The 21,674-nt window shown below is 38.0% G+C and overlaps 1 protein-coding gene across 1 annotated transcript in view; it reads left to right on the top strand.

Annotated features, from left to right (window-relative positions):
* The window catches only part of Arhgef26 (Rho guanine nucleotide exchange factor 26), a 127,745-nt gene that overhangs the window by 38,107 nt on the left and 67,964 nt on the right, over positions 1-21,674 (top strand). The window contains exon 5 of the mRNA XM_004648226.2: positions 2,268-2,428. Coding sequence (XP_004648283.1) covers positions 2,268-2,428 — 161 coding nt within the window. The remainder of the gene's footprint in view (positions 1-2,267; positions 2,429-21,674) is intronic.

Genomic DNA, 21,674 nt, shown 5'->3' with positions numbered 1-21,674 from the left:
CCATGTGGATGAGTCACAGCCATTGCTTGACCATTTGCTCTCTGTGAAAGCCTGAGAGAATGTTTTCTCTCCATGCGACTCTCCTTAGGCACACTCTATGTCACTGATCACATTGCTCTGTGGCCCCATAATCTCCTTGATCAGAAAATTTGGGGCACAACTGAGTTACATGATATTACAGTATAGGTTCTCCTTTGTCCTGAGTCTTCACTGATCTTGAAAGGCTGTGGTCAGAATGTTGACTGTCCTTGCAGCCCTTATATTTCTCTAATTTTTGGTCTGCAAACTTAGGTTGTTAACTCTCAGAAGAGAAGCTTATTATTACCCTACGTCTTATGCAGTTGGGTTTAACTTCCCATCTGTCTGAATATCAAACATCTTAGGCATAACCTGGAACAGATATTTTCCATCAAGTATTCATGTATTAAACATTAAGTCCCTACAGAACATGGAGATAAAAATTAAAAAAAAATGAAAATATTTGATGAATATGAATAAACAATTACATATTTTTACACAGAAGTTTAGAAATCTAACCATATACAGCATTGTAGCAGGACAGTCCCGTGACATTTTTTTTTTATTTTTCTTTTGTCTTTTTTTCATTTATTACCCATTTAAAAAAAAACAAAAACTTTTACTTGTAAAACAGTGTGGTAATAATTGGTATGTCATGACAAGAAGAACCTTGCCTATTTCTTTTATATTCTGATAGTATTTATGCAGATTTGTATATAGCAAGCTAAAGTGAATGACAACCTCAAGTTTAACTTTATAGTTTCTATTATATAGCTGTTTTTATCAAGACAATCTGACTTGCTTTTTAGATATTGTATTGCAAGATGCTTTAACAATTGCTACATTAAATTTAAATTACCACTTATTTATCTTGTGTGATTGACTCTATATAGTTTATTATTTTTTGCCTAAATCTTTGTATTTTGTATTTGATTTAAAATATTCTTTGCTGTTGAAAACATCTGAAGTCATACTAAGGCCATATTTCTATCAATGATGTGAAACCCATTATGTTTGGCTAAGGTCCAGGGTTTTCCTTAACCTGACTTATATTTTGGGCAGATAATTCTGTTGAATGAATAGACTTATACAAGGTACACGTTAAATGAGACTCTTAATGACCTTACTCTGTATTCTTCCGAAAGTTATGTAATTTAATTTCCTGGAGCACACCTGAAGCTAAACCATCACCTCTAAGACAGACCTAGGTCTGTAATACCTTACGGATGCTAAACTGAAACACAGATTATTGATGCTAACCTGATTGACAAAACATGACCCACTTCTTAGCAATTGGACCTACACCTGCCTGTGCCTGTCCTATTCCAGGCATCCTGGTCCCCTCTGTGCTTTTGGGGAGAGACTTTCAGTGCAGATGACCCTGTAGTCAGAGTGATGAATGTATGGCTACGAAGGAGCTCACCAGGATAGATGTTTGCCACCCCTCCCTGAGGAGGAATTCTCCCCACATCACCACTTTTAGATCTGAATTTGATTTTCTAAAGACCTGGATGGAATCTTTACACAGTGTATTGGCATTGTCATCTTTCCCACTTACCAGGAAAACCACAGTGTGCCTGACACCAAGAGTCTGTGTGGAGGGCCCTTTTCTCCTTCTTGAGACACTAGCAAGAGTAGAGAGGTGGCTTGTTGAATGGCCAGAATTATTTCCAATTGTATGAGTTTACATAAAAGAATTCCTGTGACTCATAAGAACTTTTTGCAAGTAGAATTCATGCCAGAATATTTATTACTGACTGTGCATTAGTCAGATTGAAAGATGAAGAGAGAAAAAGAACACATATAAAAGGAGAGCAAAGGAAGGTATTTGTGGAAATTTTCTCTGGATCCCAAGTGACAACCATAAATTCTTACTGTCCCTGGAAGCAGCGGGCTTTGAATGCAGGGCTGGAGGAGATGACCCTGAAGGTTAATTAACATCACACTGAGATTTTATGACATGCCCAGCTTTCCCTCCATTGATTCTGCCCTGTGGCAAAGGCATGACCTTAGGAGGCAGCGTCATCCAGATTCTTTCCTTTTCAATATACAGAAAGTAACAAATCTCTTTTTTGAAATTTGGATATATGAGCCTTATATAAAAACAGTATTTTAATGATACATGTTTCTTAATTCTTACCTGTTTTTGTACTTCTCAAGATATGTCATTCTTATAGCAGAACAATGAGAGCGCTAATAATTCTTCAATGAAAATAATCAGCAATTTATTTGTTTCTCCTTCTTACCAGGCAATCTTTGAAGTCATTTCATCTGAGCATTCATACTTACTGAGCTTAGAGATCTTGATTCGAATGTTTAAAAATTCCAAAGAACTGAGTGATACAATGACTAAAACTGAGAGACACCATCTTTTCTCCAACATTACAGATGTCTGTGAAGCAAGCAAAAAGTAAGTGCTTTTCCATGTAAATAAGAACCATGTAGAGCATAATAGCTGCATATAGTCAGTAAATGTTAATGTTGTTACTTCCCTATGATGTAGAAATGAATTAAATTTGAGATAAATGTTAATGTTAAATAAAGGAAAGAGGACCTTTTCTTATACTTGCTGCAAAGATAGCATTTGCTTTCATAAAATCAGCAGTGCTGATGTGAAAGTTCAGCTTAGCCAATCACGTAACTTAACAAAAAGTGGAGAAAAGTGTTAGTGTTTCTTCTGCCCAAAAAGATAGAAGCTGAGAGTTGGGACATAGCTTGGTGGTCTAAGTGCCTGTCTGGCAAGTGCAAGGACCTAAGTTCGATTCCCAGTACCACATGGCAAGCTGGCCTCAGAACCCTGGGTGCGCTACACCAGCCACTGAAAGCAGCCATGGTGGTACACGCCTGTGACCCCAGCACCAGGGAGGCTGAGATGGGGGAATCACTATGAGTCCAAACTTCATAGCGAGACCCTGTACCAGGTAAATAAAAGATTTTTTTTTTAAAGATGGAAGCTGATAGACATATTTTAAGTAAAATGTTGACAAAATCGTAAAGCAAGTAGACATGATGAACATAACTAAAATCACTACATTCCAGAATATTAGAAGTCAAGGTGCTCCCTTAAGCTTTAAAGGAAGCACTTATTCATTTATTCAATCATTATTTTAGTTATTTTGTACAGAATACTTAACATTTATGCTAAGCTTACAAAGTACACTATTCTCAGTGAACATAGTGTCTTGAAGTTATAAGATAAAAAACAAAGGCATAGATATATACTCATGCATCACTTAAGAAAAAGGATAATTTCAGAGAAATGTGTCATTGTGGGGGAGATTTCATTGCTGTGGGAACACCTTGTAGGCACGCCCAACTTCTTGGCCTGTCAGCCCACACTGAAGGAAGAGAAATTATCTTGGACCACATATAAAATGGTTAGTGTGCATAAGCAAAAATCTTCCTTTATTTTTTATTATATAAGTTATTACGTTTTTTTAAAAAAAAGAGGATAGGCAGGCTGGAGGCTGCAGGGTGAGCACACGTGAGTATCCTTGTACAAACCTAGATGATGTAGCCTACTGTACACCTAGGCTAAAGTAGACATAGAAATGATGCAGCCTGTTGCTTCTAAGGCCATGATGAACAAGATCACATGAAATTAAAGCAAGGGTAGACCAAAATAATGCTGTGCAGACACATAGTAAGCATGATATTGAGACTGCCAGGATAACACAGTATATATACTATGTTATGGTAAATGTTTTTATAAGTAGACATACACTTTAAAAATAATAAAAAGCATAATGTAGTAAATGCATAAGCCAGTGTTGTATGTTTGTCAGGTATTGTGGATAGCCATTGATAGCTACTTATGTAATACTATTTTTTGAGATAAGGACTCCTTATCTCAACTGTGTAGTTCAGACTAGTCTTGAATGACAGTGTTCTCCTGCCTCAGCCTCCCAACGCTGGGATTACAGGCTTGCACTCTCATGCCATGTCCACCATATGTAATACTTGATGTCTTACATTTCAATTAAAACAGTTCAACTTCTACTTAATAATCTGGGTGGCTTTTTTTTTTTTTTTTTTTTTTTTTGTCTTTTTGAGACAGGTTCTTGCTATGTAGTTCACGTTGTCCTTGGACTCACTTTATAGCCTTGATTGGCCTTGAACTCACAGTGATCCTTCTGCCTCAGACTCCTAGGTGTTGGGATTACAGGCATGTAACACCATGTTTGGCTTTAATAATCTTGTACTTTAATAACCTAAACTACAAAATTTTATTTTATATAATTTGATGCAGCATTGCATAGTTTTTTTTAATTCAAAATACTCCTAACTGCAGAATGTATTTCATCATGTAATATCTATATGTTGAACTTAAAGAATGACTTTAAGTGATCAGTGTTTCTTATGTTGTACATGAGACTATAGTCCCAAGAAAATGTAAATAAAATCTTAAATAAAACACTTGCCCGGTATCTGAATTTAACTACATATTACTGATTAGGAAGAGCTTGTTAAATGCATCATTAGAAGAGATATCTTCATTGTTTTCTTGTACATGAGGAAAAGTTGAAGCTGTCAGTGCTGGTATATTTAGTGTAGGGTGCAATCAGAATGTTTCTGACATTGGGTGAGTAGTGTGGTTTTGTAGTGGCTCAGATTCTTTGCTCTTTACGAATAAATAACACATCAAGGTCCTTTTTATGCAAGTAGAGATTTGAAAACAGACAACAGAGCCAAAGGTCATGCTCATCTGTGTGTGTGTGTGTGTGTGTGTGTGTGTGTGTGTGTGTCTTTATCAGCATGGTATGGTCTTACCAAATTCTTGGGTTTTTTTGGAGATGGTCTCACTATGAAATTTAGTCTGGCCTTGAACTCACTATGTAGCCCAGGCTGGACTTGATTAAGCTCACAACAATCATCCTCAGTGCTGGAATTATAGGTGTGCACTACCATGCTCAGCTGGTCCTACCAAATTCTTGTCTTCTGTATAAGAAATTGTTCATTTCAGTCAACGTGTAAGGAGCCTCCTATACTGCAAGGCTTCTAAGTTCCAGAGCATTTCTGTCTTGTGGATGGATATTGGTCTCTGGGGCTGATGGTGACTGGTGGGGCAGGGTGTGTGCAGAGGCATCTTGCAACAGAGCGCTTCGGTTACCAAGGTGAGGAAGAGAACAATGGTAAAAGCCATTACAGGGCTGAGGAATTTTTCGCTGTTTCCTGGAGAATTTCACTATTACTAATGTGAAAATATATTAACAATTACATGCCCCCCCATGTGGTGGAATTTGAAAGAATGGTACGTGTCTGCATGAGAGGGAAGGTAAAAATGAAGAGACATTTGAGGCAGTTGAAGCAACAACACTGGCGCTTGTGGGAACCTAGTTGGTGGCCTAAAGTGGGAAGACTCAAAAGATACTTAGAATGGACTGTCACGGGCACTGTTGTAAAGAAGAAAGAGATTAGTTTGCCTCCACCGCTGACTGTAGGTAAGGAACTCTGTTTGGGGCATGATAAGTTTGAGTGACTGTGGAACATGAAGGGAAGCTGTCCAGTTGAAAGGAGAAAAACTAATTAGGAAAATATCTTGAGCAGTGGTACAGATTTTTTTTTGTACTGGGATTCAAACTCCTGACTTCATGCTTACCAGGCAAGCGCTGTGCCACTGAGCTATATTATATCCCTGGCCCCAAGGGATACAGATTTGAGCCACAGAGATGTTTAATGAGATATCAGATCTTGTAGCAGCTAAGCAGTAGAGGGGCAGTATTTACCCCCTTGAGCTACTGCACTTTTGGTTGCCCTTTTGACTTGGGAACTCTGCTGGCTTTAGCGTGATAAGGCCTGGTGAATCATACCCGCTGAAATTGGTAGCAGTCGTAGATGAACAGGAAGTGTGCCCCGCACGTACCAGTGAGGCCTTTCTTGAAGTGCATAGGTGGAGTAAAAGAAGACTGATGTCACAATTTTGGCAGAGAAACATTGAAGGAAATTATAGTTTGGGGCAAATTAAGTAAATAAATAAGAACTACACAGTGAGCTTGGGTCTTCAAGCCATTTGGCTGTGAAGAATTCTCTCTGTGGTTGGCATCACCACATTTCTCTCTCTATGGGTACCGTAGGCTTCACAACTGTTTGCTTTCTAATCCTCCCCTGTATGTGAGGAAATAGCTGGAGTGCTACTGATCCTGCATTTGTCCTGCCTAAGAAGGGTCTTTTCTTCAAGAAATGCCTAGAGTGAAATCTTGCAAGTTTATTTATTTAGTTTATTTTATTTTTTTTTTGCGGAACCGGGGATTGAACTCAGGCCTTTGTGCTTGCCAGTGAAGCGCTTATTCCACTGAGCCATCTCCCCGGCCCTAAATCTTGCAAGTGTAGATTGGACCATGATGCTTTTGGGTCAACACCTACACAAAGCCTTTGACCTGGAACTCTCTGACCACTTTCTTCCACTTTAAATGTGCTAATTTCTGCACTGTCCCAAATTCATGAACCTGACCTGATTCATCATCTCCCCATCTTTTGAGGACCAGTGAGTGGTATACAAAACATCTAATCATGAAAATGGAAGCAGGGTATTGGATATCTTCTTCCATTTAGAAATGAATAGACTTGTTTACGTAGTTCCAGCCCCCCCACACCCCTTTTTTTTCCTTTTTGGTTCTTCCTTCCAAATCTGTGTTTACTTAGAATAATTTATAGATAATTACTAGCAAAAATCCTATGTGTCTCTTTATATTACTTTGCAACAGAGTGTGATCTAATTCCAGTTGTGTTTAAATCTGAAATATTTCCCTGGCAAAAGATAGATACTATTTAGAAAAGAAATTGTCTGTTGTATAAGACTGAATATTAGCTTTCCTGTTCTGTTTATGGCTGTAAGGTATAAGTAACGTCTTTTACATTAGAAAAAATTTTAGGGGCCGGGGAGATGGCTCAGCAGAATAAGCGTTTCCCTGGCAAGCGCAAAGGCCTGAGTTCAATCCCCAGTTCCACAAAAAAAAAAAAAAAAAGAAAAAAGAAAGAAAGAAATTTTAACTCCAGTTCTAAGTTTTCAATATCTAGAGTATCTCAATATCTAGCTTATGCTAACAATCTTTTGTGTTGTTATTTGTACTCTGTAAAATAGGGTGCTGAGGAACTTTCCAAGGTACTTGTTTCTCTTTTCCCTTTAAAAATCAAAATGTTAACTGTCTTTGGAAAGCTCATGAAGCTAAAACTCTACTTGTTTTCAGTTTCTGCAGAGTAAAATCAAATATCCATCAATGTGCTTTTGTGTCCTGAGGAACTGAATTTGTTCCTTGCATGTAATGAGCGGCTCATGCCAAATGCTCCAGCTCTTGCTTTGTGTAGCAGAGTACATTACAATAATAGTAAACATACGAGGCAGTGCTTTCCCAGCACTTGCTTCTCCAAAAGGTTTTTTCCCTAATTTTAATCAGATTATATTAAAATTGAAATATCATGGGATATTAAGTATAATTTTAAGTGCACATATTTTATGAAATGACTTGATTTTGCCCCAAAGATGACATGTTGTTCAAATGTTGGCCCACCATATCTGCACTGTGGAGTGTGTTTTCCATTAGCTTATTAAAATTCTAAACTTTAGTTTCTAATGAAGTACCAGCAAACCTTGAAAAGTGTTTAATATTAGTAATGCTAGCATTTCATTTTTTCTAATTCATAAAGCTAAAATTTAAAAGAAAGCATATTAAACTTAACTAGGCTGGAGAATATGGAACCCTTTAAGTTGTAGAACCTGCTTAAGTTTTACCCTGAAGTAATGGTCATTGCTAATCTTTCTTGTTAGCAGATGTTTGCTCCTCCCTCGATATATAGTATAATTTACCAGCGAATCTTTGGTAAATAAACCATTATTCTGTTTTCCTTAATTTGACACATAAGCTTGATTCTTAATAAAAGCCAATTTTTTCAGCCAGCATTTGAAAGACAGTGACACCCAGGAGCCATTTTTATGACAGTCTTCGACTTTTTCTCTGTCCTGAAATGATCAGCAGAGGTCATATGAGAATATTGCTGTCAGTGATCACCAGTACTCGTCTGCAGTAACAGGGATATTCCAGTCCCCAGTTTGGCCCTGATCAATATTCAGGTTTGGAAAGACAGTAAAGGGATTAATTAAGTAGTTATTTTCATTTCAGTACAGTAAAGACTACAGAAGTCTTTATTGTAGATGCGTTCCTTTAAACTAGGTCCGCAGAAAAGAGGTGGTCAGTCTAAAGCCTTGTAAATCTGAACAGGAGACACTGCCAGTTAAACGAGGCCGACTGGAGGCACGTGCTCTCTTCCTCCTCTGAAACCCCATGAAAATTATGAGAGGTCAGTGCACAAGCTCCTAAGAGGGATACAAGCAAGCAGAAAGCAGTGACAGTATTTTGGAACCTGAAAAACCTGAGCTGGGTGCTCAATAAGTATTTTGTGGAATCTATGAAAGTTAAATCTGACTGAAGAAAGCCAAGAGCCAGCCAGTTGGGAGCCACAGAGACTCTAAAAGGTGCAAGACTTGATGAAGCTGGAGCGAAGGTGTGACTAAAGACAGTACTGTGAGAACACAGGCCCCAGTCCCTTATGCAGCCCTACCAGACTTGAAAGTGCTGCCCTGTAGCCCAGCAGCGGGGCAAACTAGGTGGACAGTGGACTACAGCACCCAAATGCATGTAAGGAACAAGGGACACTGTCCTCCCACTGTCATTCTGGACAGCGCCAGCCTGGTGCATGATTGCTCCTTGCCTTTTTGGCTGAGTCATAATAGCACACCACAGCTTAAATAGATTTTGTCATTTGTGTCAGTGGTATTTATATTTAAATACATTGTTATTATATTATGCTGTTACTTTATTTATTTAACGTATTTGGTACAGGGTTTCACTATGCAGCTCAGAGGTGTAATGATCCTCTTGCTTTTAGCATCCCCAGTACTGGGATTACAAGCATGCCCCACCACACTGGAAGTTGGTGGCCAGCTCAGCATGCCTGGGGGTGGGGCCAGCATGGCATGTGGTGCCAGATCGAAACCTGGTCCCTGTCCTTGTGTAAGCAGGCACTTAATTTGCTGAGCTATCTCGCCAGCCCTATGCGGTTACATTTGTACTATTATCCACTTTAAATTTTGCAGGAAGCAGCCAGTTGAATGTTATAGCACCACATACAGATTCTCAAACTTTAAAAATATATCTGTGTTAAGAACATGTTGGGCAAGTATTTAATGACTCTAATTCTTAATTTTTTCCTCTATGGGGGCTTGCTGGTTAGCTCAGTTGTTTAAAGTGCCTGCTTTGGCATACTCAGTCAGGTGTAAGGGACCATAGTTAAATCCCCAGCTCCACAAGTTGCACAAGACCTGCCCTTAAGGCAGCATGAGCTATCCAATAAATAGATAAATAAATAAATAATAAATAAATAAGTAAATAAATCCTTCTCTTAATTTTTTCCTGTAATATGAATGATAGTTCATTCAACCTTATAGGCTTGTTTTGAAAATTAAATAAGATACTAGATGTAAAGTGCTTCACAATGTTATAGCTCTCAAAGAACATTTATTTTACTGTTATTACGGTCATTTTGATCATTTATATCTGATATTCTGATGTGTCTTCGGTATTTGTATTCATTGTCTTTCATGTGTATAGCCCATGTATTTTCCTATGCCAACTTTGGTCTAGAGCTAGGTTAAAGAATAATTCTTATTTGATATAGATTCTAGCACAATGGGCTACATGAACTTGTTTTTTGAAATGTTATAGCACACTATTACAATAGTTTAGCAACCACCTTTGACACTGCATGGAGTCGTTCATAATGCAACATATATTCATTTGGATTTAGGGGAAAACTGAAAACTCAAGGTTTTTGCTTCTTTGCCAGCCTTATGTTTTCCTCGTGAGTGGTAAATTCCTTGAATCAGTGTTTCGGAGCAGGCCTTGGCATGCTCCAGCTGCCAATTAGCCTGGTCTCCTGGTTATTTTTTGCAGACATTTGGACCAATATGCTACTTGCTTTTTTTTTTTGCCTGCTTGCATTGGCTTTGCAGGCTCCATGAGCCTGGGAATTTTGGTTTGTCACTTGGAGATTTAAGCCTAGATAATGATCCTGGTTGGGGCAGCCTGAATTGTTACCAGGTTTAGTCACTAGCTGTTATCAGTTTTAAACTAGAGTAGAAATCGTGGGGGGGGGGGAGACAAAACAAAACAAAAAAAAACAAAGGCTGAGGTTTTAGTTGCTGTATTTCATCTGCATTGCATTTGCTGCTGTGGGTTTTGAACCATTACATGGATTTTTGATTCTGCCAGCTATGAGTGAGACCACAAGCAGGACCACACAGTTTTTCTGGCTGGTAGAAAAGATCTTAATGTAAACTTTGAGATCTGGCCAACTTAAATCTAACACTTGACTTAAGCCCAAGGAGGATGGTTGATGAATTAAGCTTCAAAAGCAGGCTTTTGAGCTTTCTGATCATTAGTTTGTTGTGGTGTGTTGTCTCTAATTGCTACACAATAATTATTAGCATATGGGCATCAATTTTATTTTTTTCCATAGTTTTATTTTATCTGAGTTAGTCCTTTATAGGGTGCTTGGAGCACCATCATTTCTCTTTTGCTGGTCAGAACATTGAGGCCCAGAGTAATTATGTGAATTTGCTTAAAGTCATTTGCTTAAATGGGAAATGACCTGTAAGTTTTTGAAGTCTTTGGAATGCATTCTCCAAAACCGTTTGTTCAAAAATACACATGCACAGCATTTTATATGATGTTAATAAGAGTTTGGTCTGAAGGACTAAACTTCAATGCAAACTTCTGCTAGGGATCACATATCTGGACATTTTTCAGGATTTGCCCACCAATAGGTATCACTCATGGAGCAAGGCAGAGAGAGTGATTAGACTCACATCATTTTTAAATGTCTTGACCTCTTAGAATATGAAGAAGTTAAAAACCAAACGCATCTTGTTTATGGCAGATCATAGACTTTATCACCTCGTTTCCTCATGAGCAGTTGCCCAGTGTCTTTATTGTAATAAGCAGTTTGTGAATATGTCCCTACGGTTGCAGTATTATATGTGCTCTAGGAATGAGCTAATTGATTATAAAATTATCTATGGTCCATACCTCATCAGATTAAAAAACAATCCAAATAAATTCCTAAAATTATTTCTGTAGTAAGTTGAGGGAGAAAAGAAAATGTTCGTGAAGTGCTGAGTTAATTGTTTGGTTCTTAGTTTGAAAAATACAGTATTTCCCAAATAAATTCTGATTGAAAATTTCACATGTTGAATTTTATTATAATGTTTTAGAATGTCAACAATAGGTGAAAATGTGATTTTCTTAAAAAGTCCTGATATCACTTTTAACATTTAAGAAAGAAAGGTGAATATGTTTTTAAGTATTAATTCTGTATAGTGTTACCAATTTCTATAATTTTAAAGGATGTAGATTAAATCATATGGTGTTAAGTTTTTAGAATTTAAAAGTATTTTTATAGAAGCCTATTCTGAGGAACACATATATATGGTGAATGGTATTTGTTAAAGAACTTTACAGATATTTTGTCTGTACAGTGTTTTCTTTGGATTTTAAAAAAGGTTTCGGGAAACGATTTGTACTTGGAAAAAAATTTAGTGGAAAAGTTCCATAGAAACGTCAAGATTGGCTAAGATTGACCTTGTCACTTGTGGGGGATTCAAACAAAGGTCCCTTTGTAACAAGAAAAACTGTCTCTGTATCGGGAGTTCATTGGAATTTCTTTCCTAGCACAGAAGAGTGACATGAACCACCAGAGCAGGGTACAATGAGAGTATTTGTGCTTATCTGCTGGAGTTGTCCTGCTTCTTTTGCATCCTGTATGTGCAGTATCTAATGCACTGGACTTAGATATGCACACACAAGTGTGGATTTGTATATGAATTTAAATATCTTTGAAAAGCATGTTGTGAAGATGTTTATAGGGTATAACTAATTCCAACAAGGTGGAGCTATACTTGAGTCTCTTCTGTTGAATGAGCAGATTTGCTAAGACATGAAACCGTTTGATTTTCTCACTGATTGTATTAAATAGCATTAAACAAGAGACCTTCATGAAGACTTTTTTAAAAAAATTATCATAGAGTCAGCTACTTTATCTTTAATTTTTGGAACAGCCAATATAGTCATTTAACAATCTGTGTTTTGCAAGTTAAAAAAAAAAAAAGATGGTCAATATGAGAGAAGAGCGTGGATCACCTCCCTTGTGCTTTGGCCAGTTCTGGGGATCACTATATTTAAATGCCTCCTGCCCTTTTTTTCTTTTTTGGTCTTCCTTACTGATACCTGGTTCACTACCACAAAATTACTTTTGTGATCAAAGTATGATTTTGAAAATTAAAAATATTGAGGTCATTTTACCACTTAAATTTAGAGATCAATATACCATTTTATCAGTATTGTGAGAGATACATACCAGGTAATTGTTTCTATTATTCATGAAATATCCTTTTCAACTTAGGAGGGAAAACCGTGGTTATTTAGTGTCAAAATACTCTTTTGCTTGCATGCTTTTGAGAAAAATATTGTTCTGGATCCTTTGAAGACTTGCATTTGGAAACTCAGATGTTCAAGCTGGAGAAACTTTATTTTTGCCTTTGTTTTATTTCAGATTTTCTCAGCCTCGACTATTTCCCTGCTTTCAAGTCTAGTTTTTATTGATAATATTTTTCTTTCCTGAGGATGCAGCGAGGTCCCTGTCTCATCCTTCTGTCGTCACTTGCTTCCTCTGCATGTCAGCTGCTGAGTTAATCATCAGCATTTATCTGATTAATCAAGGAATTTGAAGCGAGGGCTCTAGAGTCCTTGCTTGCTGAGAGTGTGTTAGCACCAGCTTCCTCTGCAGGGTCACTTACTCCTACCGTGGCTTTTTCCAGGCAGTAAACTCTCTGTGGCATGAGGTTTAGAAAAGTGAGCCTTGCTGAGGGCGAGCTCTGCAGACTTTACCTAAGGCTCTGAAGCTGACTTCTGTTAGGGTCTGGTTGTGGGAAAAAAAAAAAAAAAAAGACCTTTGGGGGATGATATGAAAAAAATATAGGTATATATGTTGCCACAGTGTTTTTTTAATGAAGGAAAGACTGGCTGGAGGAAGTTAAGATGTGAAGAATTTCCTAATAGGATAATGTAGGAAAATGACTTTTTGAAAGGGAATATCCAAGCTCTAAAAAACAGAGAAGAGGGCTTTAAAAGCAGAGCTGTCTTCTCCTTAAGGAAAATATGGTATAATTTTAGTGGATATATTTCTTTGAAAAAGCCTGCATTGAATTGTAGGCATTTGGTAAAAGTCTGAATAGTCCAGACTTTTGACCCATTCCCAATACCCACTTTTCTCCCTTGGAAACTGTAAGCATTTTGCCAGGGGCTGCTTCAATATTTTTCCATTTGGAGGAGAGTATTCTGTTTTAAAATCCAAGAAGCAACTGGTGAAAAGGTTTTACCCTCTGTCATGCAAGGTAATAAAGGTACATGGTGAAAAATTCAAATTTTGTGAAAGGAAATTCCGTGAAAAAAGAAAATCCTCCAGTAAGTTTGATTAGGGTGCAGGGTCTAGAGATACTCTCTCTATATATGTGGGCAGTTTTGTAGTGCTATGAGGACATTCTCCACAATACCTTCTATGTACCAATTCCTCTTTATTTTTCTTTTAGTCCAACAGATAGCCAGAGTTTTAAACGAAGAACGCAGTGACAGTACGCGTCCTTTTCCCCAGTTTCTCCTCTGAAATATGCATGTTTCCTCTGTGTAATGTCTTCTCTTTGGGAACTTATAATAATGAATAGAGCCGCATTGATGATAATAATCTGACCCTATGGGATTTTTCTTACATATTACATCTTATTCTTTGATAAAAATATTTTAAAGGAATGAATCGGCGTCGCCTTCGCCCCAGTCTCCCGAAACTGGGGATTGAACATAGACCCTTGGGCTTGCCAGGGAAGCACTTGTTCTACTGAGCTATCTTCCTGGCTCTGATAAAAATATTTTAGATTGAGGCTTTTTGTTTCATTTTTCTTTTGCTTTTTTTCTGAGATAAGGGACTCCCTATGTAATCTAGGTTGGCCTTGAACTTCACCATGTAACTTAGCCTGGCCTTGAACTTCTAGGGATCCTTCTGCTTCAGCCTCTCTTCTAGGATTACAGGCATGTACTGCCATGACTGCTAAGTTGAGTTTTTTAAAAGAGCAGTTTAATGAACACCTACTTACTATGTACCAGGAACAGCAGATGTAACAGTAAACAGGCAAAGTCCCTATTCTTGTGATTTGAGGAGATAAACACATATTAGAACAGGTGCTTGAACAACCAGAAGACTGGAAAGTGACCTTTCCCTTAATTACTCTAGTTTCTTCCTCCATCAGATTAATCTCATAAGATTAATGGTATTTGACCATAAGAAAAAATACTATATTAGCCACATGTTAATTATTTTGTATTTGCAACTAACTTCATTAAATGGACAACTGGCAGTATGGAAAAGAGCTTAGTAGATAAATATTTCTACAATGTAATTAAACTGATCACTTAGGGCCAATATAAAGATCTTTATTTAAAGAGGAGAACTTGGACTTGTCAGTTCCAAACTCTAACCATACTTCTAATTCGAATGTATAATTTTTTGATTTCCTTGTTCCTGAAAGACTTATGAGTCTGGAGGATTTGGATACTGTGGATACTAGCTTAAGGAAAATTTATGTGGTTTATGCTTAATTCTTCCTCATAGTTTAAATACTAGTAACTCCTTTTACATCATTTCCTTAGGTAATGATTAGAATTGTTGGATTTTTTTTGAAACTCAAAATTATAGCTTTACGCCTGCTTAGGCAGAGACAGCAGCCAGGGTTCGATCCCTACTGTGCAGTGCTGGCCTTGCTGCCCTGGGGTGCACTGAGACAGCAATTAAGATTGGGCATGGTGGCACACGCCTGTAATCCCAGGTCTTTGGGAGAATGAACACAGGTGGCTCACTATGAGTCCGATCTACGTAGTGAGATCCTGAGACCAGGTAGACCCTGTAGACCCTCACTAAAAAAAAAAAAAAAAAGATTACAGCTTTATTTTCTTTTAAATCCGGTAATTTGTTTGAAATAGAAAATATAAATTATAAAACTTATCAACCACATGATCATTAGCTTGACTAAGATAGTGCTCACCTCCTATCAGTTTCCTACTGTACATACCCAATCTCATTTCACTTTTTCATTTTGTTTTGTGATTGTTTCCAAGTACATGTTCTCAGTTTTTTGAAACTGAATGCAGCAACACCCTGCTTTTTGTTTCTGCTTTTATACTATAAACAAGTGTCCTCGTAGTGATTTAAAGCCCTCATTTTTCTGTTTTTGTGTTTCGGTGGTGATTTTGCTGGCCCCCAAGAACTATGCTGAAGTGCTGTAGCATCTAGTATTGCACAGCAAGAAGCCTGTGATATGCCTTCAGAGAAAATGCCTGTGTTAGACGAGTCAGTAGTGCTGTTACGAGTTCTGTGCTGTGAGGCTGAGGGCAAGAGCCCAGCACTAGAGAGTCAGCATAGTTATTTAATTGTAACTATTACGATATTGCTGTTGGCATGAGGCCCGTGTTCATGAACAAATGTGTATGTTAATAGAAACCTACATAAGACAGGATGATATGCTGATCAGTCGGTGACAGTCTCGTGACTAGAGACTTCTAGGAACCTCACCTGTGTTTCCACTAGGAGCTGGTCAGTTCAGGATTCGCTAATTCTGCTTGGGTTTATTTCTCTCATCAGACTCTAAGGTATAACAGGAACAATTTGGTTTAAATGTAAGGTAAATAAAAATAACATTCCCGTAATGAAATAACTCAAAGACTTGAAAAAAATCTGTGTTTTAGTTGCTTGTTTTAAACATTTTAAGGAAAATAAAATAAAATAAAATAAGTATTTTAAGGATTGAGACCTTTCTAAGGCTGCTAAGAGGTGTGCTGCTGACAATAGCGCATGGTGCCTGAGTGCCATCAGTCCTTGTCCTGTGTGCCTTGGGCCAGCTACCTTGGAAAGTAAAAAGAAAGCAGTGCTTATTTCTTTGGATTATTGTGGAACTTAAATTATTCAGTATGTGGAGTTCAACTAGTTAGACAGACCCCTTGTCTACACGAATTTGCACGTATATATTTGCTAAATTAACACTTGGAACACTGGTAAGGCTTTGCAGCACAAATTACTTATCCTCAGGCTCTAGAGTGTGTGCAGGCAGGTACCATTAATACCTTTCCATATTGCAAGAGAATTTCTCTGTGAAGTTTCCATGGACTCTTCTCCACTCTCCCTTTCTCATAAAATTCATTTTATTGTCCTGAATGTTGGCCAATATGCTATAAATAATTGGACTTAACATTTGATAGAGTTTATTCTGGCCCATATTATGAGTGTAAATAGATAAGATTTTCCTTCTGATTTCAGTTCACCAAGACCACATTCTGATCATAAAGTAATGGCTGGGTATAATTTTTCTTGCATCTGCTCCTCTGCAATTGAACCATGAAATTCCCAATTAATGACAGTTCTTTCAGAGATATCAATTATTGCAATTTGCAAACTCTAACATATTTATAATGAAAGACAAAAATAGCCATACGTTTGTCAACATTTGATGGTAATTACAGCAGTTAATTCTTCCTCACAGTGTAAATAACACTTTACAAGTTGATAAAAGCTTGTGGGCTGTTGTTTCTCTCTTAATATTAATATGAGAAACTTTTTAGCAGAGTTGAACAGATTAAGATTTCAAGTGGACAGTGTGATATTTTTCCAAGCAACTGAATGAAAGCCAGAGATTTCTTTTTGGGGTTTTTTTTTCCCCATGTAAGTGAAATAAGTGACAAATAGAAGCAAAAACCTAGTGAGTCCTTAATAATTCAGTGTGCTTCTAAATAAAATATAAATTAAATAAATTTAGAAGTTAACATAGATTTCAGTACCTTTTTAGCTTCAGTGGAAATTCTCAAATATCCCTTCCATGCCTTGTTGTTTGAAAATAATAACATATACTACCATTATTTAACCACTCTTCACCCAGTTTTTTAATATTTTATTTTGTATAATCATATGCAAGAGATAGTTCCCTTGTTGAAAAGCAGGTATTAAGAAAGTGTGTTAAGTACACTCCCAAGTGACAAGGTCTTAAGGAATAAGCCAAGATTCAGACCCAGACCTGACTCTAGGACCCTCACTGCATCCAGCCAGGTCACATGACTGAGTCAGGTAGGGTGGGTGTGGAATGGTTCTCAGTGGCAGAAGTCACCAGAACATGGGGTGTGAATGCAGTCTCAGACACTCTGGCCATAGTGAAATAAGTGTGAAGTTCAGTGTTGCTAGATTTTACATTTCAGGAAAAGTGGAGAATCTAGATGTGTGGGTGGACTTTCTTTTAAAAGTGTTGATTTTGTAAATACGTGGAATTTATTTATTTATTTGGTACAAGGTCTTTCTATGAACCTCGGACTTGTAGTGATCCTCCTGTTTCAGCCTCCCCAGTGCTGGGATTATAGGCGTGTGCCACCATACCTGATTTCGGTGGCCAGCACAGTGATAGCATGTGGTACCTGAGATCAAACCCAGGTTCTTGTGCTTTCCAGGCAGGCGTTTACACCACTAAGCTATTTCCCCAGCCCAATACACATTTATTTAATTCATGTTAACATATAATTTCAATCCTTCAGCCACCCTTACCCCAAATTTAGACAGGGTTAGAAGGAAGAAAGAAAAATATGTCTTAATGTTTTAGAGTGAAGGCTGATAGCAGAATTTAGGGAAATTAAGCATAAACACTTTCAAATACAATTGCCTGCAGTATAGTATAATTTTAGGCATTACCAAATGAAGGTTGTATAACTTGCAGTGATAATGAATGCTTATCCTTCATCCCCCTGTATCTATTTAAATCAGATGGACAGTAAGATAAATAGTTTAGATTTTTTATATTAGAGCATATTTATATCTATGGTACGTGCATGCACACACATACGTGGGCGCACACACACACATACATCAGTCAGTCATTTTCTTTTTCTGGTTAAAAAAAGTTAATTAAGAAAACTTGAGTTGGGGCCAGGGAGATGGCTCAGTGGAATAAGTGCTTCCCTGATAAGCTCAAGGCCCTGAGTTCAATCCCCAGTTCTGCAAAAGAAAAAAGAAAACTTGAGTTGGCCTAGCAAGAATGTACAGCAACTACGAAAAGCTAAGAAATGCTTAAAATTGAAAAGAGAGGGACAGCTGTGTAAGAACTGAGAAGAAAGATGGTAGGAAGGCTGCTTTGGCAATGAGTCTCTGGAGGTCCTAAGTACAGGGAAAGTGGCCTTGGCCGGAGCTGCAGTTAACCATGAAGAGTGTCGGTGTATAATGGTCCAAGTACCTACCATTTTAAAAAGTTGAATGCACCACTCTATGTCAAAGAGTAGCTGATAAAGCTCAGGTTTTGCAAGTCTAAGAGAAGTGATTGCATTCCTTTCATCTTGCTCTAAAAGTTTCTGTAGACCATCCTTCTTTGAAGATTTCTAGTTAGATTGTTGACCTCTGTCCCTACACCTTAAATCAGCATGTTAGAGAATGAGCCACCGTGCATATGTAGCTGTATTAATGTTTTGGTTGCAGAGGGAGGCAGGCATAGTGCTACCTCTTTTTATGTAGAACTTCATATGCCAAGGACTTCCCAAGGAGATGAAATAAGTGGTGTGATTGAAAAGAGTGATGTTTCATTTTTTAAAAATTTGAACTACATTGTCATTAGCACCCCCTCAAAACACTCTCCTCTCAGAGAGGAAGGGGGAAATAAGCAGAATAAAGTTAGGCCATGTTCAGGAACCTGATAAATTCAATGAATGCAGACATTAAATATCAGAGACATGAGCCTGATCAGTAATATCTACAAGAATGAAAAGAGATCTGCAGAAGGTGGGAAGGAAGGGAGGGGGTTAAAAGGAAAAGAACCAAGTTGCATCACATACATGTATATTGTCCTCAAAATGATTGTGAACAGCATATACTACAACATGTAATAAAAAAATTATTTCCTGTTACTTGAAGCACATTTACCTCATTGTTCTTGCCATTTTTGAAGCAAATCTGGGAGTAAGTACTTTCATGAATGCCTTTAGCTGTACTGTTGTGGCTGCCTCCATGTCCTGAATAAATTCAAATTAATATACCTTTCCGGATCATTTTGACTTTGGGAAGGAGCCAGAAGTCACTCAGTGCCAGATCCGATGAATAAGGACATATCATGTTTTTTTGAGCTTGCCTCATAATTTTTTTAATTTGAGACAAGGTCTTGTTAAGTTGACTTAGTTGGGCTCAAACTTGACATTTTTCCTGCCTCAGTGTCCCAAAGTACTGAGATTATAGTCATGTGCCACCATGCGTGACTTACAAATGATTTTACTTTAAATACTACTTCTCTGTTCAGTTGTCCATAACTGAATTAGGATTTTTATTCCTTTATCCTAGAACTCTACCAAAGGAAGATGTTTATGTTATGTTTTGTTTTAGGCAAAAACTAGTGGGTATTCAGTTCTCATAGCTATCATGAGTGCTAAGGAAAACCCTGGAAAATGGTTCTAGTGTTTAATGGAAAGATACATAAAGCCACTGGAAACTTTAAAGTACCTGCATTATAATTAAATTGTCAGGTAATCACTCTGTAGCTGAAGTTTGTGCTGGCTTTGTAAGGACAGGTGCCCAGACATTTTCATAATTTCCTATTTGAGAGAAGGGAGAGCATCTGCCCACTGGGCGAGCTGTCCTGGGCCCTAGCGGGCCTGGGTCCCACAGTGTAGCTGTCCTGTATTGCTCGCTTCTCACCACGAGTGTACCTTCTTTCCTTCCTCATGAAACTGAAGACCATCTCTCCTGGAGGAGCCACTGTGCCATTCTCTCCTGAGGAAAAGACTAGTAGCTGGTGTCTTTCATCCTTCTGCATTTTCTCGAACTAGGTGGCTGCCAGTTCTGCTGTGTGGCCAACAGTGAAGATGAAGAGCACAGTTGGGAGATACTCTTTGATGAGATGACCAAATGCAAGTGTGTGTACTGGTGAATGCCCATTAGGTTTATCTGGTGGTTCCCACTGCATTTATAGTATTAAGTAAGGAAAGCTATGATCACCTTGGTAGAAACCAGGCACTAAGTGTTTTGGCAAATGACACAGTCATGGACAGCTAGTGTTGACATCCTTTCCATGTAATAAAAGGAGTGTTTACAATGACATTGCATTGCATTGCATAGATAGTGTCACAAGTTTAGATTGGCTGTTTTAATTTGCTGAGAGGGCTGGGTGGCAAGGAGGCAAGGTGAAGTGTGCATTGATGTGCTTCACTTAGAAGATGCACCATTAGAAGCCAAAAGTTAGCAATTTGGTTTCCAAAACTGGGTCTTCTTGGTATTTCAGAACGAGAAGGTGATGGCTTCAGAGAGAGTTAGTTCTTAAAAGTGCAGTGAAGTAGGAAAGAAATATGCGGGTGTGCCATAAAGAAACACTAGAAGCTGTGTGCTTTGGGACAGGATTTTAACAGAGAAATAAGAGAAGCAAAGAGTGCATATATAAAACAAAATATAAACATTGGTGAAATGTGACCATTTATGATTTATAAATTACTAACTAGTAAGAGGCAATACAGATTTAAGAATATACATACTATAAAATTTCTTGGAAGTAATAGCATATTTTGTAACTCTAAATTCACCATTACCAAAGAAAGTTAAAGGTAGCCAGGGGTTTGGTTATGCTCAAATGCTAGATAAGATTTGGGGTATGAGAAAGATTTCCGAACATTTGCATCCTTTTGGACTAAATTCCTAGCCATTGGACCTCTCAGCCTTGGAGAGAAAAATTAAACCTTCCTGAGCTTTCTGTGAATGAAAGCATTATACTCTCTTCCTAGGGATGCTGTAGTTCAGCAGTGCGGCAGCAGTTGTGACTCAGGTATGGATGTGTTCACTGAAGCAAGGCTGGCAGAGGTGAGCACACCGTGTCTCTAAATAGGGCATTTTGGCTAGCTTCTCTTTCACTGATCCTATAACTATGCTTAGAAGTCCCACATCTCTCAGTTTTCTGGATCTTTAGAATGGTTTCAGATTGCACTCCGCAGGCCTGAGGGCACTTTCAGGTCTTCCAATTTGGATGTCAGAGAAGTCAAACAACTGAAAATGGGGCCTCTTGACCCTGCCGCAAGCAGCACTGCTCTCCTTCACTGTTACACATCCTGGATTTTGCGTAAGAGTCACTTGAAAAGACTTGAAGCACGTATAGAATCTGCTATTGGAGAAAGTAGGAAAATAGAGCACTCGGTATGTGAACAGGATTAGCTGATGTCAGTTCTTGTCTCTTGTCTACTCTTTTGCCTTTTTTATTTAAAAAAAAAAAGTGTTGAGGTACCATAATAATATTCCATGTAAACTATAATTTAGTGGTGTTTTAATATTTTCATGAATTATAAAAACATCACTACAGGCTGGCCAGATTGCTCAGTGGACTAAAGTGCCTGCTTAGGCAGAAGCAGGGACTGGGGTTCAATCCTGCCCCCAGGATGCACTGAGATGTTGATTGAGACTGGGAGTGGTGGTGCGCGTGCCTGTAATCCCAGCACTTGGGAGGCTGAAAATAGGAGGATCACTACAAGTCCAATGTACATAGTGAGACCCTGTATTAAATATAT

Source organism: Octodon degus, unplaced genomic scaffold, assembly GCF_000260255.1.
Source record: "Octodon degus isolate 3935 unplaced genomic scaffold, OctDeg1.0 scaffold00368, whole genome shotgun sequence".
Lineage (NCBI taxonomy): Eukaryota > Metazoa > Chordata > Mammalia > Rodentia > Octodontidae > Octodon > Octodon degus.
The sequence above is the reverse complement of the archived record's forward strand: the minus strand, read 5'-3'. Positions and strand labels throughout refer to the sequence as shown.